Raw genomic sequence first — 20,309 nt, 5'->3', positions numbered from 1 at the left:
TTAAATGGCATCGAAGGCATTCAAATCACGCCCGGCTACAAGTATATGCTTCCGGTAATAAAGCCACAGAGCAATCATCTACCACCGTCTGTGGTTGATTACCTTTCGCGAACTTCTCATCGCCCAAATAAGGCTCGGCGAGCTGATGTTTGAGGCAAAGCTTTTCTCGTATCGTTGCCAGTTCAAATATCGTTTCACGTCGCGAGACCGACAATACAAAGGAAACGCCGTGCGTCACCGTCTATAAACTTGGAAGAGGAGGCATCCCAGTACACAACAACAATACAACCCATATACTGCAGATATGTAGGGAAGCCAATATTTTTCTTAAAAAGCAACATTAAACTATATATAAACTCTGTTAGATTGGGTTCTATACCGTGTCCGTTGTACGCAAAATCGCATTCTAGAACGGGATAAGGCCTTCGGATTTAGCATAAAAGTGATATATTCAACTAATACTGATGATACCTCTGGATGGGCGAAACACATTATTTTGTGCCGCAAAACACCAGACATCTGAGGAATTTTGTATTAGTGCGGGACGGTAAAAGTTGTATGCGTAGGCTTAGGTTTCACTACGTCTGTATGAAGATTTAAAGCTAGACACTAAAAAAACCTGTTATGTAAGTGTTAAGTTGTTCTATACTTCTTTCAAATTACTTTACAACATAAACACTGTTTGCATTTCAAAATATTGCAGAATTACCTTACCAAGCAGAACAAATAAAAATACAATATTTGCGCAAAATAATTGCAATATTTCAGAGCTCAATGGCGGGATTGTATTCTCCCTAAAGTAATGCGCAACTTCATTGCGATGCCACAGGCGTGCATTCCATTCGAAAACCCGTTTACATTTCCAGACAACACAGACGTGGAAACAGCGAAGGGTGGAAGTTGCATGTTACAAATTCCAGCCAAACCGCGCGCGATAACAAGCTATATTGAGCAGACATTGCACACGCGTGTTGAAAAGTTCTGTTTATTAGGAGACTAAGGTAACAATATTGTTTTTATTTAGTCTGTCTGCAAATTAATGTTACGGAATTATAAACAATTGGATTGGAAATAATGTAGTTATTCTGTAATATCTGACAAGCTCCATAACAATTTTGGTAATTTTACAATATTTGTGTGATATAGCATCCTCCATATGTTTTTTTAAGTTTAGCGAAAAGTTCCTCATGTCGTGTTTCTACATACTGATCATATCGTTGAAGTTTTGCTTATTATGTAATAGCTGCTCGATATTGCGAACCAAATTATATGGTGACAACCTTCGATGCATACCGAGAATTGAGATAAGCTGTTTGGGCACGAAGGAGAACAACAAGATGCACACATCTGCACAAACAAGTTGTTTTTCCAACACTAAAAAGCAATGCAGCGGCGAGGACCAGAAGGTTCTCGAACAAGAACTGCTGATGCCTTTGAGGGCAATCATGTGTACAGTGCGTGCTCTTCTTTAATTCTTTCCAGCGGAAACGAACACAGTTTACAGTGAAATAAGAACCCCGTGGAGAGCTTGTGCCTCGAAACTCGTGTTGCTCCACCAGAACTACTTGACTGCATTCTAAAGAAATCACGCTTTTTTGTGTGTGGTCACGTCAGTGCGTTGGCAAGTACAAAGCCATGCTTTAGAACTAAGTGATATTAAAATGTTTATGCAAATCGACAAGGTTTTAAACACCATTATGATTATGATGTTTTGTGCAGAAAGCTAATCATACTACAAACAAATCTTAAGACACTTTCAAACGTTTTGTGGAACCTCCGTCGAAAATGGTTCTACTGCATTTCGTGTTTGAAGAACCGCTAGAGAATGCATACTTGAAACACCAAAGAGACTACTTAGTTTTGTGCAGTGTTGCTAGACAGCAGCCGCAAGCCCACTTGAACAACCAACCCTGCTGGCCCGTTGGCAAAGCCGCTGCCTTTTCGGTTCATTTGAGACAAGGTAAGCCCGGTATGCCCAACTTGTGGATGCATAAGATCTTTTGAAAAGTGTGTTTAAACAGCGATCTACTGACGGTGGTAAAAAGATCTTGTGGTCGTACGCGGCAATCTGCTGTTTCAGACAATGCTTTGCTGTGTTTGACTTTAAAATGCAGCTTGCCAAACTGGTCCGTCTAATATCCTTAATTCAGCCTGGCACTTGAACTATCACATCCAAATAACACGTGCTTAATGTGGTAATCATTATGAATGACCATAGATCTGAAAATACAATGAAATACAGCAAACCGAATGACAATGTATCAGTTATGATAGTAATTTTGTGACGTTCACCTGCTAATATAGCGCTTGCTTTGCGTTATAATGTATTTTTTAGTACAAATTAAGCATTAGGGTAAACTTTTACAACGCATATGCAAGTTTTAAAGCACGTATTTATAAAAATGCACAATGCTATTCTGCAATAACAGTCAGGGGAATTGATTAAAATGGAATTGATTACTTTCGTTCTACTTTGCGAAACGAACCGCCGTGCCGTGTCCTTAATTAAGGGCTATAAAATTAACAAATTTAAAACGTTAAACTGACCACAAAGGATTCGCCGACGTTTACGACGCCACAAGCTGAGCAAATACCGCTTCGTCTGACACATCCAGGCGAAGTGAAAATGTTTGACCTGATTTGTGACTGTTCAAATAAACTTGCTTATTTTACACATCTACGCGAACTCAAGTACACGTTGTAAGTCAAGGAACCGCCAAAGTAAATACGCTATTTGTTGAAAATAGGACCATTTTATTTTATATACGTTGCGTTAAACAAACTAGCCATCAGTATGCAAAAGACGAAACCACCGTAACAAAATTTTATATTCAAACATTATACAACTAAGCACTATTGCAATTCATTCAATAAACTTTAGCTCACAGAATGGTATTTCTTCTGAATATATCCTTGCTAGTCAAATTTTTTTAGAAAAAAAAAAATTTGCGTAAAGTAATTTTTATAATTGATGGGGACAGGCGCACACCTGCAGGGTTCTTGAGAGAGAAAAGATCGAGGACCTTTTGATAGAAACAACATGACATTTTCGGTGGGACACAACATTTACGCTTGAAGTCTCTTGGTTTTAAAGCAACAATGATGTGGGCCCCAATTTGCTATTATTGGGCCCCCAAGACAGACAGGAGCCCTGGTGTGTCGCACCTTCTTCTCATGGGGCCTGCACGCATAGACAAGTGGATATTTATTACATTTGAAAGCGCTGGGGTAAAAAAAAAAAATAAAAAAAAGTTTTTGGTGTTATGCAATCATTTTATTTTGGGCGCCCTTTAGCATCGTCTGGCGGTAATAAATTTACGTTGCAGAATATAATTTAAGACACTTCAACAGTCGCAACAAAATGCAAAGCCTTATACTATTAATTTATTTGAATACTTCGATTCCATAATGACCGAAATTATCGCTATGAGCCATACATAAAAATACATTTGAGACTTTGATGTGGCCAAATCACGAATAAACATTTTTAACCAAATAAATGACTTCAAATATTGAATAATTGGGATCTCAACCATAGTCTGTAAATGCTGACTTAGCGATCACTGTTCCTTGCATAATGGTAATATGAACACAAAGCACACATAATTCATGTATAAATTATTTCTGCAGGTGACCACAATAAAAAATTATGACGAATAATAGCATATATTACGTCACAACTCAAACAATTGTTTTTCAGAATACTCCAAACTGGTTGGCCGAGTATGCGTTCAGATTTGCTCAGCAAACAGTTGAGCAAGTAAGCTACTTTTCAGATGCTTGCCGTAAAAAAGATTTGACAAACTGATAAGCCAACCAAGATTTTCGAAAATTGGAACTCATTTGCTGATATTACACAGAGTTTAGAACTGGTTGTGACGTTGATCGGTAACCTAGTGTGCAGCTTGGTTGCCGGTCGGCTGAATTTCAACCTTTCGACCGTGCTTTCGTCCCTAGTGTAGGACACACAGCTTCAACATGACGGAAACGGCGATAGACATGGAAGAGAAAGGAAATGAAGAAATAGACCGTCAGCTTGCCGAAGCAAAACGCAAAAGCAGTCAAAAGCTCGCGGAAAACATGGAATCAACCAAAAGCGCCTACGTTATTCAGGAAGGAGGCAACCCAGATGCCTTCTGCAGCGAAACCGTGTCCTGGTATAACCCATGGTTACGAAATTTCGAAACATCTCTGTGCTTTTTGGTGGTGCTCTGTCTTTTCTTCAACTCCTACATGTTTTTCTTCGTCGCCGACATGCTCATGTACAACACAGCTGTGGCAGCAGACGTCTTCTACATCTTCCACATGTTTCTGCGATCAAGGACAGGCCATATGATTGATGGCGTCGAGGAAAGAAATCTTTACAAGATTAGGGAGAGATACCAAGCGAGCATTGCATTTTACCTTGATTTGCTGTCCATGATTCCTCTCAGCCAAATGAGCGTATTCTTGCCCGGGAGCCCGCAGTTGTATTATGCTCTTGGAAGACAGAAGCAGTACGTGCGTCTGCAGTTTGTGCTTTACTATCTTGGTAAGTTTCAGCTGATATTGCCCCTTAGGCCAAATTTAGACAATTGTAGCATTTAAAACTTGTATTTTTTTGGTGATGTTAATTAATTTTTATCGAAAATGTTTTCTCGGACTTTTAAAATGTATACATAGTTGTACAGTGTTGTACCTTGGGTCGTGAGCAAAATGTCTCCATTGTTCGCATGAAAAATCCTCAAATCAAACCATGTCAATATTCTCTCTTTTCTTAGGCATCCGGGAGGAGGAACCGGGATCCAGCACCTTCATTTACCGCAGTCTTAAGTACGTCTTGCTCTCCTTATTGACCATTCATTTTCTGGCTTGCGGTTGGTACGGTTTGGCCTGTTCTCGGTACGACGAGGCAGGCTTCGATCTGACGCTTTGCGGAGGAAGGAGCTGGATCATGCATCTACCAAGACGTAAGACTGGTTGTACAGTTTTATTATGTTTGTGCTGCTCTAAATGGGTTTCATGCGGTTTGCAAGGTCTTTTACCCAACTAATTTTGAATTAAACATCGAAATATTTGGCGTGCCAAAACGCGGTTAAAATGTATTCGCGATAGCTCCTTAATTCACTAACTCAATAGAACCCTGTGCATGAAACGATGCCAATTTGCATGCAGATATCATTGAAAAAGTTTTGGAGGTTACGACGAGCGAAAATGCAGCAATGAGCGAAGTGAGTTTCCTCCATAACACCTACGTCACCAGTTTGTACTGGTCCACAGCGACTGCTACATCAACTGGATATGGCGACGTGCATGCCTGGACCATCGAAGAGAAAGTTTACTCGATATTTGCTATGATCATAGGTTGGTTTAAAAACTATCGTTGGAAATATAAGGTATTACTTTGTTGTTTTGTGTTGCAGGTATGTTAGTCTTGTACGGTATGACCATGGGTGGCATGACTTCCATGTTAACGAACATGGATGCTAGAAGATCAAGTTTTGTACAGCGTTACAAGGCGTTTGAAAACGAAGTGGTATGTTTGTCTTGGTGCATTATATACGATAATGATTAAGCACAATTTCGGTTCATTTTAAGAACCAACTACCAGCCGCCGTTTTCCTGATAAAGGAACAAAAAGACAAATATCAGCGATTTCTAATCTTTTTTTTTATCTTGCCCGTCAGGAACAAATGGGTATTACTGACAACGTGAAGGACCTTTGTCTGAGATCCTTTGATTATTTTTGGCATCGCTGGAACGGGGAAAATGTTCAGGGAAGTGGATTTTTGAAGGTTCTTCCAGAAGCGCTTAGGGCCAGCTTTGCGGAGGCTACTTTTCACCGTCTTGTGCGAAAGGTAGAAGTGCAGAGAGTTTCAGGCAATTTAAGATAAGCAAAGTTACCTAATATTTTTTACTATGACTCCAAAAAGCTGTTATGCGCTCATTGCTACCACACAATTTTAAACGTAGTGTGTATGTTAACTAAACATTTGTTGTACAACGGATAGGCTGACCTGTTGAAAGAAACTGAGGATGCATTTTGTCGTAATCTGGCACTGGTATCTCAGCCGATGGTGTATCTGGAGAACCAGTTTGTCCAACGGTCTGGAGAAATTGCCAGCAACATGTGCTACATACAGCACGGCATTGTGGAGGTAATATGGTTGTGGTATTAACTGGTACAACTACAATCTCGCAGCATCCCAAATAAACGGAAAATTTCCATTCACTTCGCAGGTGCTGGATGCTGACGAAGAGGAGGTAGTTGCCATGATGCACTCCGGCAAGCTCTTTGGGCAAATTCTCCTGGTTTTTGATCTTCCTCGCATCAACTCCATCCGCTGCAAAACCAACTGCGACATCTTCGTGCTCAACAAACATGACTTTAGAATGGTTTTGTCTGACTACCCAGAAGGTACCTCTTTTATGCTGTCAGTGATTTCAGAGTGCCTTTGAAACTGATTGAAACTATGTGAGAGTCAGTTTGAATATTTTATTTTTTGCTGCTGTTTTTCATCAGCCGCCAAACAGTTCTGCGATGCCGCACGTGATAAGTGCGAGGGGCCTGACAAGCAGTGGCCCATGGAACCTCCGGATTTCTCCGATTTCAACAACTTTATTGAGTATGTTTTGTTCGATTGCAGTTATTCACAACCGATGTTATTCAACATTGAAAGTAAATACAAACAACATTTTTGTGACGCACGAAGCTTTTCTACTTAAAAAATGCATATGTAGACAGGTTTAAAAATATATTGTTATAGGCCCAGCTTTTGAAAAACATTTTATCGCAGGAAAACTTCTGCCGCTAAACGGCGCCACACAGTCATCACTGGAACGAAACAAACCGGCTCGGAATTACCAGACGTATCAATGGCCCGCCGTATGACCACCGTATATTCCACGAACTATGAAGGAGTGGATCTATCTCGTGTACCTATGCATAAGACGAAAGAGCGCATGGCTCTTGAAGAGGTGTTAACCAGTGACGGTGGGTCTTAGTATTCTGCACATTCTAAATGGTATTGTGAGTGTTTCTGTGCGTTCTTTAATGTGTCCCTATTTGTAAGATTTGAAATTGCCTTTTTTCGAGGTGAATATATAAACCAATATAGCTTTAAGAAACCAAAAAATTCTTTCTTTAACAAGCAATCTTCATGTATTTCTTACGCTTTGAATTTTAGCTCCTCGGCCGTCTCTTGTGGACTTTGTACTGAACGGTGAACCTCAGAAACTCGGTAAACGCTCTCTTACCAAGATCAAAGATGGAACCGAAATGATTGCTGCCAACGCTAACTACGAGGACCTTGCGGAAGCGGTTGGACCTGAAGCCAAATATAAGGAAAGTTTCGCATAGCGAGCGTGTAGTGTTAGCAATCTACCACTGGTTAATGTAAATAATTACAGACTAACTGCGGTAGAATGTTAATTACAGAAATAACTGCGATAGAATGGTAAGGTTCGGCAGATTATGTAGAATCTTGCTTATTCTAGGATCCCGATGTTACGACAATAAAGGAACGTCTCTTTAACCTGACCATCATAAACCCAAAGGGTTATTTCTATGCCTTCTGGATCAACTACATCTTCTGTATATCACTCTTCACCGGCTTATACACAACCCTGCTTGCCTTTTTCTCCACCACCCCAGGAATGGGTATGTTCATAACACAAATGTCATGTTTCGGGTGATTCTGTTCTCGCTCTATCTAAACTCACTGAAAAAAAAATATTTACAAACGTATGATTTTGTTGTGTAAAAGTACAAGAAATGTATATAAATGATTTTTGGAATTTAAATGGAATTTAACTAGGCTTTGCAGGTTTACAGCATATATTATGTTCAACAGCTTGCTCAACCCTTGTATGGAGAGTAGTATTACAACTTAAATCTGCAGACCCGGAAACCCAATCTGTAGCATTTTACGTATTTCTGAAACCACTGCTAATGATAAAATGTATCAACGTCTCAAACATTGATGTTTCGTGTTCTTTAGAAACCTTTTATAACGGCACGGAAGCGGAATCCGTGGATCTTCTCAGCATCGCTGGTTACATGTGCGATAACTCGACGTCAGCGTACATGAGCACATGTGGATCTATGACCGGTTTCTCTGCGATCGCGGATTGTATTCGTGGCGTCGGCGGCACCTTTGGGTCCATGATCACGGCGCACGATGGTGGTTATGGGTGAGTTTGTGCAGAAATCGATTAACTTTTAGTGTTGTTGTCCTTTTTTGTTGACCCAAAAGTTGGTGGTATGGAACTACGGTGTTTCTGGGTGTTGTATATACAAAGACGAGTCCTATCAGATCTTATATAAGTGTAAAATTGCGTTAACCGATCGTAGTCCAATAACTAAACTTTTTGCAAGTTCCTAATTGCAAATTCCTGTATTTTTCGAGTAGCAAATAAGTTTTTCAACATTCAAACAACTTGTATTTTTTTTTCCAACAAGCAGTTGTGATGAAAGTTTTAGGAGGTGGTTGGCTTCTAAAACAGACAATACAATTTAAATTTTTGCCTAAGTGAACTTTGCTAACAACAAGTACTATTACGAATAACAAGTTAACCAAAAGGTAAATGCGTTTTACTCTATGAAGGGTCGTGGTTCCAGCCACGTATGACATCAGCCTAGTGGCTTACAATCCCGAAAGCGACGAGGGAAGGCTTCACATTTTCATAACTTACTTCATCATTGACCTGAGCTTCTACATCAACATATTCGTCAATCTCAGGACAGAAGTGTTGACTCCCAATGGTAGGCTAACATTTCGTCTTAATTTGGTCTATTAAAAACATGTGCTTATAGTAGGCTGTATTTCCGCGGGAGAAAGCCATACTTTACAACTTACCAGTGGTGGCCTGTACTTTTACTTCTCTCACAACATAACCTTTCAAAAGGACATTTCAATTAGATTATCAGCTTAGTTTGCACAGTAATATAGTACACTCGGTGAGTCACACAGTCACTGCAAAGGCTGGTGGCCGGATGGTTACACTGGGCGGGCCATAGATTGCCGACAGTTAGTTGCCAATTCAGCTTCTTTTTCGCCTTTTTCACGCGTTTCCATTTATGACCGTGTTGGTTTTTCACTTCACTTGTCCAGATGAAGGTCTGCTGAATAACGACCGAATCGTCGTCCAAACAAGTTTTCTTGCCAGATGAAATTATTGAGTAGATTGCCAACCCCTGTTTTAAATGTATCTATCCAACCAAGTTCCTTTACAATATATTCAGGTTTCCTCACCAGCTTCAAAGACATCCTAGCCAACTACAACAAATGGGACAAGCTGTGGATTGACATTATCGCTCTGGTGCCGATCGAAATCCTATCCGCTTCATTTACGTGCAGTCGCATCAGTAAATACCACATGATGGCCTTTCTGCGACTCAACAGATTGATCTACTTTTTCCGTTACGTGCCGACTAGTTTCACCCGCTGGGAGTACAGTTTGGATGTGAAGATCGTTCGTATCCGTACATTGAAGCTACTGGTGTACATATACACGTTCACTCACATGTGTTCATGTTACTACTATTTCTGGTCGTGCGGCTACGCCATGCAGAGGTATGACCTTTTACGACGATATCTACTATATATGCCAACTTACTAGCGCTTTTAAAGTTTAGGTAATTTACCCAAGTTGTGTCATTCACCTTAATTTGAATAAATCTTGCAAAGATTACCATCAATGTCGAGAGACTAAAAGTCCCCGCGAGATATTATTAAATAAACAATAAAAATTTTCGAAATATAAATTATAGTTTTTCTAAACAATACGTTCGATTACATTGAGGATGGTTATAAAAGCAACCAAAACATTTGTGAAGGTAAATTTGAATTCGGGTATATGGTATATATTGTTTACTTTCAATACGGAATCATTTTGTTTGTATTGTTTATATTTTTGCAAAATTTACATGCCAACGAACCGTGTCATGACAAAATATACACAGTAAACATGTGATACTACGTGTACAATGCAACAGCCAGCTTCTAATTACAAGTAGTTTGCTTATAACCAGGTTTGTGTAATCGAAGAACAACTCTTTCGTTGCAGTGATCTGGAGAGGATCGAATACAAATGCAGATTTGGCTCTTGGGCGTGGGTTTTCGATATTACGTATGCCACGAACCGTGGACAAGATTACATCAAGACCATGTACTGGGCCTCCACCACCATGACAAGTACTGGGTAAGATAAGTCTTGTAATAGCCCTGATTTTTAATTTAAATGTGCAAGCTTAACTTTTTTGTCTTGGAAAATTGGTTGCTTTGTTACAACAACTTTTCGATTTTGATAAAAGTAATTTTGAGCAAAAAGAAACACTTCTGTAAAAGCTTGTGTCAGCAACAAAATGACAATACCATATATTATATACTGCACAGCAATCTTGGACTTACTGATAAGTTTTAGCTTAAAATTATGGAATGAAAGCTTATTGTCCAAATTTGGCGTAATAGTTTATAACATAAAGACGAAATTATAGTTGCACTAAGCTCTTTTTTTTCAAAAATTTACCATGGATAATCGACATCCACATTTACACACACACAAGCCCATTGTTGAAATGTTATTCCAAATGTATAGCTTACTGTTGTAATTGTAATCCAGATATGGTGACATATCTGCAAGCACAACTACGGGACGTTTATTCGCTCTGATAACGATGATCATTGGCACGTTTATGTACGGGTGGCTGGTCGCTATGATTGCCTCAACCGTCTCCAACACTGAGGCGGCTGAAGTCAGCTTCAGGAACTCCATGTTGGCGATGAAACAATACCTTGTTGTGCACTCGGTAAGTAACCGGTATTACTTACGTTAGTAATGTAACTTTAGAAGCCTTTTCGTTGCAGCAGTGCAAGGTCAATGTGTCATGACTTGCAAAACCTGTTGAAACAAATCAGTTTTAACAAGAGCGTTGATCTAGTTAAGCTTTAAAGGATGTTATTGGTAATGGTTGTGCGATGCAATATGTCGGTCAATCGTGTGCTTCCGCCACATTAATCTCTATTTGTTCTGTCTTTCCAATTGCACCGTACATGGTTTTGCTAATATTCCCGCAAACATATTGAAATAATAACTTCGTCATAAATCTCACCTTCGTTGCGCGATCTTGTAAAGGTACCCCCGCCGTTGGTTGACCGCGTCTTGTCCGTGCGACGGATAGAATGGGAGCGATACCGCGGTACTGTGACGCCAGGCATTGAGACAATAGGCCGAGAACTACCGGAACAATTACACAGCGTCATGATGTACGAGAGTGTGAACAAGTTCGTCGAAGGTCTTCCATTCTTTCATGGTGTCGATTCATCTTTTATCGCCATGCTCTGCAATCACGTGATGATTTACCATTACTCGGAGGGTGACGTCATAATTTACGAGGTGAATCCCCTTTTAAAATGCCTTTGGGGGAGACAATTTACTAATGATCTGACCGATTTAAGATTTGACGAACTTATGTGAAACTGCCAACCAATTGAACGGTCTGTGTTGAACAATAAAGTGGTGTCAGTAATAAACCCATGTCAGTAATTACCAGTGGGTTTGTTTGATAAAAGCTTGTTTAATTTGTGCTTAGGGCGACCTTTCACGCAACCTTTACATCATCAAACAAGGTCACTGTGACGTAATAACTGAAGATCTGGAAGAGGTCATCGATAGTCTTCGTCCTGGTGATTACTTTGGAGAAACAGAAGTAAGATTGCTTTCAACTGTACGAAAAAATATACACATACATTTTACTTGTGAGATAAAGATGGTGGCTGAAATTGAAAATATATTCAATATGCGTAGACTCCAAAGTTGTGTCTTTTTTTAAAGCCCTTCTCAACGTCGGTGCTTCCTATTAAATTGGCATGTTTGTGCAGGTTTTATTCAGTTGTTCGTCACCCCGAACTGTTGTTGCCGAGACTGCATGTGAGGTTCTTGTTCTGACTAGAGGGGACATCGATGAAGTTCTACAGTCGTTCCCCATCCTCGAGAGACAGATGGAAACGATTGAAAATGATCAGCAGTACAAAGACCGAGTCCTGCACGCCATCAAGAGAAGGAATGCTGGTGGACAAAAGGGGTTAGTATTAAATGCAGATGCCGTTTCATGTCAAGCGTTTCGTATTCAAGTTTTTCAAATCGGGGCTTCCTTTTCTTAACTATTGCCCGTGACTAATTTTTATGATTTGCCTTTGCTTAGAAAGTATCGACTCCCGATCAGACAGCTTCTGTATAATCGATGTTGGTTTTATAATATGCAAAAGGTGTAAACTCATAAACAATGTTATTGCAACAACCCCGCATGTCAATGTAAACGATGGTTTGTTTTTGACTGCAATAGAAGAGTTAATTATTTGCCAGAACAACAAAACAGTTGCCAATATATTCGTTTTGACGTAAATATACAGAACACAGCACGATAAAATTTATGCACTTGTTAGCGAGTTGATGGGCGACCGCTACAATCTTGCGGAAATCGAAGGTGGCACCATTCTATTCGCTGAGCCGTGCGAGAAACCATTCCTCGTTCATAAGTTGAAGGGTAGCAATGCGGAACTGCAGCCTGCAACCTCCGAAGCCGGAAAAATATTTTCTAAACTGCTGATGCCCATGACCTTTGACCCCAAGAGCCAACCGTTTGTTTTTTACGAGAGTTTGAGGATTGTTCTTATATTCCTTATGATGATCATTGTGCCAATTCAGGTATGAATTACGTTGTTTAGGCGTAAAAACGTTCAAATTTAATGTATTCGGAACATTTGGTTTGATCTTGACATGAATCTCAGTAAAATCATGTATCAACTGATTAATAAAGTTTTGAATGATTTAGAAGTTTACGATTCTGTTATAGCGAAATATATTTGTCTTAAGTAGAGAAACTGACGGCGATCGCCAAAGCCATATGTAGCAGAATTGAGCATAAATCCCAGAATCAATTAAAAAAAAGATAGGAGCCTACAGTAGTGCACATGGTTGACCTAAATCATCGAATCCCAAACTTACGGTTTTACGCTTTCTGCAGTACGCCTACCTTCCACGTCATCCGGCCCTAATGACTCTCCAATACGTGCTGGATGGTCTCTCTCTCGTTGACCAATACATCCGAGCTCACGTTTCCTATTACGACGATCGTGCTGTGATTGTAACGCATCCAGTTAGAACCGCTCACCACTACTTGAAGACAAGCTTTGCGTTGGATCTCATGTCCTGGTTTCCGATAGAACTGATCGCCTATGCGGCCTTGGGTTCACCAATGAGTGAACAGCAGTGGCGATTGGTGGCAATCTTGCGCATCACAAGATACCTGCAATTTTACAAAGTTAGTAGCAGTATACAGGCTAATTATTGTAGCACCATTTCTACAAGTAAATATACATAACAAAATATCATTCTACAATACAAAAACTTATGAATAGGACATTCTACTACAAAACACCAAGCTTACCAAGGCTCTGTGTATGCTTCCAGGTTTTCGCCTACTTTTCATACTGGTTCTCTGACATTCGCTACTCTCGACGTTGGCTCAAGCACATCAGCAGCGCCCTATTTGCAGTGATAATCCATCACACCTTTGCCTGCCTTCTGTTTCTTTCAGCATGTCCACCGGAAAATGTCAATGTAAGTTACCAAGATAGCATATTTTCTGTATATATGGGTGCCATGTTTTCTGTACTGCTGTCAATACGATTTAAATCTTCTGCAATTGACTACATGAATAAACAACACATACAGAAGGTAAAGCGGCATGGGAACAAACCCTTATATGAAATAAAAAAGCTGATCAGGATTCTTGGCCAGGATCACCTGTGTTCGAATCACGTTGCGGTAGAAAATAGGTAAAAATAGAAACAAACCGTTTTTTCGCCTTGGCAGAACGGGGCCTTGTACAGAAACATGAGTGACATGGTCGTTCTCAATGCATCTGGATCCGACACATTCTGCCACAAGGACACGTGGATAGGCAAGATCGCCCAGCAGAACCTCTTCCCGTCGTTGGATCTTATCCGTTCCGTTGCTGATCAATATATAGTGAGTCTGTATTGGGCCACTGCCACATTGGTGTGCGTTGGATACGGCGACATACACGCTAGCAAGCAGGCTGAGATGTTCATGGCCATTGTTGTAATGATTTGTGGAACGGTTTACTATTCATCCATTCTGGGAGATATTTCCGCCAATATTCAGACCGACGATATTAGGCGAGGTCACTACAAGGGACGCCTTTCGGATATTCTGAAGTTTTTCAAGGTCTACGACGTGTCGAAGGACACCCAGAGACAGGTGCGTAAAATATGGGAGCTAATGCTGCTCAGTCGATAATAATAACAGAGAAGACCGCCGCAGATAACTCATCTAAATTCAAGGAGATTTTGCATTCAGTTGATCAATACAGCAGTGATTTTGTTTATTTTTTCGTATTTAGATCCACATATTGATAATGATAACCCTCTTGTTCTTTTAAAATAAAGAATTTCAACCCAAAAATACATGGTATCAAAAACTGAAAGTGTGTCTAGCTTAAAAATAAAATCTAACCCAGAATGGTATTGATCTTATAATATGGTGTCTTAGTTTTACTAAGAAATAGTTTACCCAAAAAAAACCTACCCTCACTTAAACAAACAGTCATCGGACTTGGCTTGATGAAAAGCTTTCCATCCCTTATAGGTATTGGACTATTACTGCTACCTATGGGACCGTACCAGGGGAGTAACACCTGACTATCTGCTGGTTGGACTGCCACCTTCTCTACGTACCAGTGTGTGTCAAAGCATGTACGACCCCATGATACGTGAAGCCTTTGACGAAGGCGGCCCTGACGTGGACAAGGAAACTCAGGGATTTTTCAGACTCATGTCCACTCACATTCAGCCTCACCTTTACCTAAAGCAGAGCATCGTGTGCAGGTTTTTCTATGTTTTTTGAAACATTTACCAAAAAAAAGTGAGTATGGTGGTTTTGCAGTCACTACAAATCTCGAATTTAATTGTTCTAGCGATGGTGAATAGTGTGCAATGATATTTTAGGCAGTTGCTGATTCGTCATTAGCGTTTTGGTGTTATTTCAAAACCTTATAACCAGTACAACGCTATACCGATTAAAGGGGAACATTTAATGATTCAGCTTAAGCATGAAACGTTCAATGCTTTGCAAAAAAATCCCATAGATAGTTCTGTACGTCAAAAACCTTTAACTGTGCTATTTGATGAACAGACGCGACGACATCGGAGATGAGATGTTCTTTATACAAAGAGGAGATGTGGCCATCTTGGAAGATGATGACGAAACCGTATCAAGAGTGCTTGGACCTGGACAACATTTTGGAGAGGTTTATTACTTTCTGTATAAAAGACCACCGCAAAACGTTCTCATACGTTTGGAATAAGTATCATTAAAACGTTGCTTAGAGCTGCAAAAACACATTTATTGCACTCAGGAATGAGCAATAAATTTTCCAATTATGCTTTACGTGAGCTGCAGATCGGGCCATTGTATCGACCCATTAGTCACAAAACTATACCAGTAAGACCTAATAGGTCGAAACGGCCCTGTCTGCACCTCACTTAAACTCAGCAAAGTTTAAAAAAAAACAATCGAATGCATAGCCAACTAATTTATGCATGTTTGGACCGTTGATTAATAAAAAAAAATCGCCCACTTTAGCATTATGGCAACTTTGTTCCATCACTAGGTGGCGCTCATGTTTGCAACCCCACGAAGCCGAACCATCAAAGCTTTGACCAACTGCGATTTGAATGTGCTCAGCAAATCGGATCTGGACGACATTCTCAGCAAATTCCCAAGATTCAGAGAGCGAATGACCCGCATTGCACAGGTATATGGTCCAAAAAAAAACTTGTCGGAAAAAGGGAAAGTAATAGTGGGTATATATTTTGTTTAGAGACCAGAGTATGAAGCCATGCGAGCAACGTAAGGGGATTTTGAAACATATATTTAAATACATGCCAAACCGCGCATGTATAACTTAAACAGTATATAAGGTACCCAAATTAACGCAGTAAGTGTGGTTTTCTGCGGGAAGTTGTATGTCATGCAAAAACACATCTAATGGCAGTTTTGCAGCTGTTAGTTGCACTTTAACAGTGTCTACACAAGCATTTATCTAATAATTGTTTTCATCGGGTTCCAGGACCGAAAAATGCACGGCACCCGTTCCATGACGTTTGATAAGGAGCCGAGTGACGACGCTTTGGCACGTGGGTCACTCTTTAACGTACAAGGCTACAGGAGAGATGGGACAGACCTACAGAAGTTCACCAAGGTATGATTGCAAATGTTCTTATATCTACTGCGTTTTCAAAAAAACAAGTCCTTTACAAATGCTGTTTTTTGACAAAATTCATTAATCCGTAATTGTCGATTGATCGACTAACTATTTTAAAGTCAGATTTAGTAGTGATAGTAGTTACTTTAAAGACACACTTTTAACTTAACACCAACCTATACGTATTTTTTAAAAGTTGCTGCACGTTCCTACACAAAACCTGAATAGGTCTCCTGAAAAGCAATTATCAGACCTTGTCCGGTAGCCAGTTATGTTGTTGGTATTTTGTATTGGACATACACTGTATCCACTTGCTTTGACTAACCATGTTTATTAGATCATGGATCGGGAGTCCAAGTTCAGCTCATACTGGAAGCAGCTCACAATCCTGCTAGTGTTTTTCTCTGCATCAGTATCCGTCTACCAAGCTTGCTTCTTCAACCACTCGTCTCAACTCTACATTATAGGATACATCGTTGATGTTTGGTAAATATGACCGCATTGCATACAAGTAGTAGTAGATTTAACTTATTGGAATGATAGTGAATCTACCGACACCCAATTCACTTATATTTAGATGCTAATGTAAAAGTGACGAGTTTGTACTTTACTATCCGTATAATTCGCTCTGTTATTTCCACACAAATCCAATTCAAACCTGTTTCAACAGGTTTGCGCTGGACATGATCATGTCGTTTCACACAAGCTTCCTCGACGAATTCAGTACCAACGTCGACGACCGCTTGAAGATACATCTCGCCTACGGAAAATCCCTTGATCGTTTCGCTCTTGACGCACTTGCTAATGCACCTATCGACGTATTTGCTCACTTCATCAGCGCCGATCCTGCTTTGAAGCTCACAATTATGTCGATACTGCGTCTCAACCGGGTTTTAAGGATGTACAGGCTCATGTGCATCTTTAAGGAGCTAGAAAGCGACATTCGCCATGAGTATGAGCCTTGTGTGTAGTTGCTTAAGAACACTACTGATGCGGTCGTCGGCAATACTTGTCTTTATAACCTCTACAAAGAGGCTTTTTTTGTTGCCCACGCCATTTTTCCTTTCGTATACATCGTGCATTTGTGTTGTTTGTGGTCGCGAGATAAATGAATGACTAACAGGTGTTTTGTAATCTTGCAGTGCTCTGGTGTTCCGAGTGTACAAGTTTATTCTGTTCGTGGTATTCGGTATCAACACAATGGGTGGAATTTTTTACGTGATCTCCTGCCCGATGAGTCAGTGTGGCAGCTTCGCATGGACCTCCCAATCTGTAACAAGTACTAAATGCATTTTGTGTTAAGTAACTCTCGAAAAGTATAGCGCGCAATCCACTAGAAATGGTAAGAATACCCTACCATGGGCAATGGCATGGGAAAAACGCATCTTTTGTTGCTCGTACAATGATGTGGCCGCAAAATACTGTGATCAGTGATAGCCAGAATGCCCACCCATAGAGGTTCTGTATTGTGCTTGTTAAATAACTTACACTAACTATTACAGACTACGGCGTTCACGGCATTTATGGACACACTCTTCTTCCCTGGGTGGACAGTCTCTACTGGGCAGTGGCGACGATGACGTCAACTGGTTATGGTGATATCACGCCGCAGACGCAGGGCGAGATGTTGTTCTCCTGTTTTGTCATGATACTGGGAAAGCTTATGTTGGGATATGTGCTCGGAATGGTGGCGGCAACGCTGGCTAATGACGAGAGTCTGAGGGTGTGGTATGAACAGAGCGTCACGGTAAATTTTTATGCCTGTTTAGGATGAAGTATGAATAAAATAAAATATTTACAGTTTCCCACTAACAGTGCAATTTGTTTGCAACAGTTTTTGAATTTATATGGCATGAGTTTCGTGCCAATGATGTTAAGTAAATTAAAAGGGGTACAAATGCTTTATGTATCGTTTACTTAGTTATTACATTTCCGACTAAATACTCAAATAAACTACTTTTCATTGCAGTCTGTGAAAAACTACATGACGGATTTGAAATTCGACAAGGAGTTGTTTGAGCACGTGGTGCACTACTATGATTACATGTGGATGAAGAACCAGGGTGTAAATGTCATGGAGCTATTCCCAGATTTATCCTTCAGGTATATTTAGCACTCTAATAATCACTGCATGTTATTTTCGTCTTGTTGAGATGGATTGCGGCAATTTCTAGATTTTTGTTCTCAACTTTTGTAAACCTGTATAAGCTGCAGACAGATGGCCACTGTTTCGATCTAAAAGGCCTCATCAGTGCAGCTGGTGTAACTGTCAGACGACTTTTCTGACCAAACGGCCAAGCGGAGACTTACACTTTTTGGGGACTATGCAATCACCGTTTATAAACCTGTGACGCATTCATCCCTAACGAAATGCAACGTAACCTTTGTTATAGATAATTGTTGTGTAGACCATTTGTGTAGACGAATTCGTTAACTTTTACCTAAAATCAATTTTTTGTTCAAAATGCCTTATAGGTAAGCTGATTGGATCCTCTGCTTTGGACAATAAAAATATTTTCTTTATTTTTCCGGGCCTGATTCATTGGCAGTTTCGATTTAGTTGTGTTGCTTTGGCGTTTGAGATATACATCCACCCCACAATCATCCTAAGAATGGTTTGATTTGGCTAAACGGTTGTCTTGTAGCTTACGAGCTGATATCTACACTCAAATTTGCCGCAAGATGGTTGACGGCATAGAACTTTTCGAAGGCTGCCCTGAAAACTTCCTCCGCCACTTGTGCATGGCTATGGTGCCTATAGCTTACATGCCTGGCGACTACATCTGCTTGCAGGTTCGTTCAAGCCCCCAAAAATCAGCTATTCGTTGACAATATGCGGTATTTTAGACCCTTAAACTTTTGCACAGGGAGATATCCGTAACGAGATGTACGTCATCAACCACGGTGTTGCAGAGGCAATCCAGCGTATCGAGGGGAAAAAGGTCCCCATCCGCCTTGTGATGGAAGGTGAACACTTTCTGTGCGAGAGCGTCTTGGCAAAGGTAACGATATCTCGAAATAGTTTTCCTGGATTTTGTAATGGTGAAAGTCGTTTGGCAAGTTGTGCACTTGCGCACCAGTGTACCATAATATGGCCACAATGCACCCATTTGACCTCTTGCAGCTCAGTCGGTAGAGTATGGGGCCTGGTTAGGTTGTGAATTTAGCCTTACGGGGGTTTGATTGTTTATATCTCGCTTGTCGGAAATGATGGTCGAGTTTGGCTACGATGCCAGTGAACCTGATGGAGAACAATCCGGACCAAGAAAGCAACTCTCAGTTTTGTAATCTTTAGGACAAACAATACAGCCCATATAGCAATGATAAGCGTTTCAATTGTTTTTAAAATATATCGAATGCCCTGGTTAATATTTTCATAGATTTTAATAAACCGACGTTTTTTTGCCTGTTGAGCAGCGGGGCTTAATGTGGTTTATGCCTTTTCTGAATTTGAAACCTAGTATTTATTCTATTTCACGATTTACTATTTCAGGTGCGAAGGCCATGCTCTCTTCGGGCTCGTACGTATGTGGATGTGTTCAGTATGACCATGGAAGCCTTGCAAAACGTACTTAACTACCATCCCAAAGCCAAACCGATCGTTCTGGAAAACGCCAGGCGTCTCTATCCGGATCTAAATTTATAACTCAATACATATCTCTTCTGTAAATGCTTTCATGTAAATATTACATGCGTTACAAACTGTTAGTCGTTCATCGTTGCCTCATACATATGTTTAGGCGTTATAAACTGGTTAATGTGTTTCATGTGAGTGGTGTTCAGTCTGCTAAGTAGGTATGAAGTTTTACCGCTAGGTATATAGACGACCATAACAGTCGTAAACAAATAAAAACAGGTTTACGTACAAACATTCTACAACTACATAAAATAGCTAAATGGTTCCCGATCAGTCGTAATGCATGTACAGTGGAAACTATAAGACTGTACCCCCGTGGATTCCTGCGCGTTTCCTATGGGATCATCTGAAACATTCACGGGGTTTTACACACGCCTAAGTAAAAGCTGTTATGACACTCCA

General features: G+C 40.3%; 1 protein-coding gene across 1 annotated transcript; it reads left to right on the top strand.

Annotated features, from left to right (window-relative positions):
• Nucleotides 1-1,757: 1,757 nt before the first annotated feature.
• Nucleotides 1,758-19,990, top strand: LOC145907902 (uncharacterized). Its single transcript, XM_082995006.1, has 36 exons — nucleotides 1,758-1,960; nucleotides 3,701-4,531; nucleotides 4,761-4,949; nucleotides 5,155-5,343; nucleotides 5,403-5,515; nucleotides 5,667-5,837; nucleotides 5,991-6,137; nucleotides 6,220-6,397; nucleotides 6,503-6,605; nucleotides 6,777-6,973; nucleotides 7,167-7,326; nucleotides 7,479-7,639; nucleotides 7,980-8,172; nucleotides 8,586-8,743; nucleotides 9,224-9,554; nucleotides 10,048-10,182; nucleotides 10,603-10,789; nucleotides 11,116-11,376; nucleotides 11,573-11,689; nucleotides 11,862-12,064; nucleotides 12,426-12,687; nucleotides 13,007-13,303; nucleotides 13,453-13,602; nucleotides 13,858-14,265; nucleotides 14,653-14,891; nucleotides 15,199-15,313; nucleotides 15,677-15,820; nucleotides 16,136-16,267; nucleotides 16,608-16,756; nucleotides 16,941-17,222; nucleotides 17,413-17,549; nucleotides 17,773-18,017; nucleotides 18,240-18,373; nucleotides 18,916-19,063; nucleotides 19,138-19,272; nucleotides 19,764-19,990. The coding sequence occupies exons 2-36, from the start codon at nucleotides 3,979-3,981 to the stop codon at nucleotides 19,914-19,916; spliced, it is 6,876 nt and encodes a 2,291-aa protein (XP_082851132.1). The 5' UTR covers nucleotides 1,758-1,960; nucleotides 3,701-3,978; the 3' UTR covers nucleotides 19,917-19,990.
• The last annotated feature ends 319 nt before the right edge of the window (nucleotides 19,991-20,309 follow it).

The sequence above is a fragment of the Ascidia mentula genome, chromosome 7, assembly GCF_947561715.1.
Source record: "Ascidia mentula chromosome 7, kaAscMent1.1, whole genome shotgun sequence".
Classification (NCBI taxonomy): Eukaryota; Metazoa; Chordata; class Ascidiacea; order Phlebobranchia; family Ascidiidae; genus Ascidia; species Ascidia mentula.
This window is presented reverse-complemented; position numbering and strand designations above follow the sequence as displayed.

Bases quoted from the DNA above. Each gene is read 5' to 3' on its own strand.
- LOC145907902 (XM_082995006.1), top strand. From the start codon at position 3,979: ATGACGGAAACGGCGATAGACATGGAAGAGAAAGGAAATGAAGAAATA. The intron at 5,344-5,402 runs GTTGGTTTAAAA...TTTGTGTTGCAG, and splicing joins GATATTTGCTATGATCATAG to GTATGTTAGTCTTGTACGGT. The intron at 9,555-10,047 runs GTATGACCTTTT...CTTTCGTTGCAG, and splicing joins TGCGGCTACGCCATGCAGAG to TGATCTGGAGAGGATCGAAT.